General features: G+C 43.1%; 1 protein-coding gene across 1 annotated transcript in view; it reads right to left on the reverse strand.

Moving 5' to 3' along the window:
* DUT (deoxyuridine triphosphatase) overlaps positions 1–1,113 on the reverse strand; it is a gene marked incomplete at its 5' end in the record, with an annotated part of 4,743 nt that extends 3,630 nt beyond the window's left edge. Inside the window, one exon of the mRNA XM_009070107.1 lies at positions 1,022–1,113. Within this exon, the coding sequence (XP_009068355.1) occupies positions 1,022–1,113 (92 nt within the window). The remainder of the gene's footprint in view (positions 1–1,021) is intronic.
* Positions 1,114–1,919: the final 806 nt, after the last annotated feature.

Raw genomic sequence — 1,919 nt, forward strand, 5'->3', positions numbered from 1 at the left:
CTTTTCCAACCTTGTTGATTCCATGATAGTGTGTTTGCAGAGTCATGGCAAGAAGAACTACTTCCACAGTGCTTCTGAACTAAACATGGTTTTAAGGAATTACTGTGAGAGTTTATATAGATATATCTGTTAAAGCAACAGCTGCTACAGGCCCAATAAAACTGCAATATCAAGTGATCTTTAAGCAGATCTTGGTTTAGACCACCAGTTGCAGAGTCAGTTTCTCCAAGGAAAGCAACTAGAGCAGACAGACTCTAATCTTGGTTTTTTTTTGGTCACTACCCCTGGCTTGGCATAATGTCAAAAGACTATTAGGTCAATCCAGTTCAGTTACTATGGCAAACAATATCTGGCAAACAATTTACCAAGCAGTATTATACACAGACAAATTACGTGCAGGGATTTGGGTTTTTACTTACCTTAGCCTACTTGGATGAGGAGCTAAAAATTATACTCTCTTCAAAAATTTGGGATAAGAGAATTGGACACACATTCTCCTTTAAACAAAAGGACATGGCAAACTTTGATCCTGCTTTTCCACTGGAGAGGCTATTGCTTTTTTTACTTACACATAATTCAGGAAAAGAATGAACAAAAGAATATTTTGTACAGGTTCTCTCAAGGATTCTGTCACAAAAAGTAGTCAAATCCTACACTAGTACTCTTAATTTTGGATTAATTTTTAGACATCCAGGGATATATTTTCTGTGTCCACTACCTATTGGTCTTTGTGATTCTAATTCTGGAACTGCAGAGAAATAATGAACTGTTGCAGACCCTCTGAAGTTGGAGATTATGAACATTTTTGCTGATCATCTTTTTGGCACTTGACATAAACTAAACCTCAAATACATTTGACAAGAAATACCTATTACAAGGCTTACTAAATCACACAGGCACGTGTCATCCCTTTTTTGTGTAGACTAATTCTGGAAGCTTTGGGCAGAATCTAAATGTCACGATCGTGTTGAACCTGTTCTGGAATGACTATGCAGCCTTTTTTTAGCTTGTCTATACTTACCTACTCGGCCATAGCATCCAGCAGGAAGTGCTATTTGAATGTCTGTTTTCACCACAGCCTTTTCCATGGGTGGTATCACACAGTCATAGGCACTATAGTGAAGAAAGAAACACCAGTTTATACAGAATATTTTCTAACTTTTCTTCTCTGTAAGTTAAGGCACACAAACTACCTAGAGTTACTCTGGCTAGAAATTTATATCGTGGAATTTATACAGGAAATATTTACAAATTTGCAAATGCTAGTGCAGATCCTAAATCTAAAGATGTTCCCAGATAGGTGAAGGAAGAAAAAAGGCTGATTATTCTAAGTAACACCAAAAGAGGGAAGGTAGAAGATGCTGCAGTTCAGTTATAAATGTTACTCATATACTTGATCACAGGAACACTATGCAAACAACCACAGGTTCAGCCGCAGCTATTCCTGAGCACAGTAAAAACCACTGAACAAAGATAGTTATAAATTCAAACAAATCAAACTCTGTCTGTACATGAAGCCACGCAGTTTCCCGCTGGGAGCATCATCGAAACTGCCACGACTTCCTCGGGCAGCAGCGCCGACGGGGAGGGAGAGCCGAAAGGCACAAGTGCTGCAAGGAGGGTGCAAGGAGGGCACACGGGCACGACCCCGCTCTTGTTGCCGTGGGAAGAAGGCACCGAGCAGTGCTGGCACCAGCAGCGGCTCGGGGCTGTGAGAAACCTAATTTGTGGCCAGCGCCCGACGAAATCAGTGCGGCAGCTGCAGCACGGCTGGACCACCATGGGTACCTGGATCGGAAGGGAGAGGGATGGAGGAGAACGGAGACACGGCCAGGTGAGCTCCGGCCTCCCCTGCTGAGGGGAGCTCTGAGGGGCTCAGCCCGGGGAGAGGCGCCGGGACAGGCGACGCTCACCTGTAG

Source organism: Acanthisitta chloris, unplaced genomic scaffold, assembly GCF_000695815.1.
Source record: "Acanthisitta chloris isolate BGI_N310 unplaced genomic scaffold, ASM69581v1 scaffold11922, whole genome shotgun sequence".
NCBI lineage: Eukaryota > Metazoa > Chordata > Aves > Passeriformes > Acanthisittidae > Acanthisitta > Acanthisitta chloris.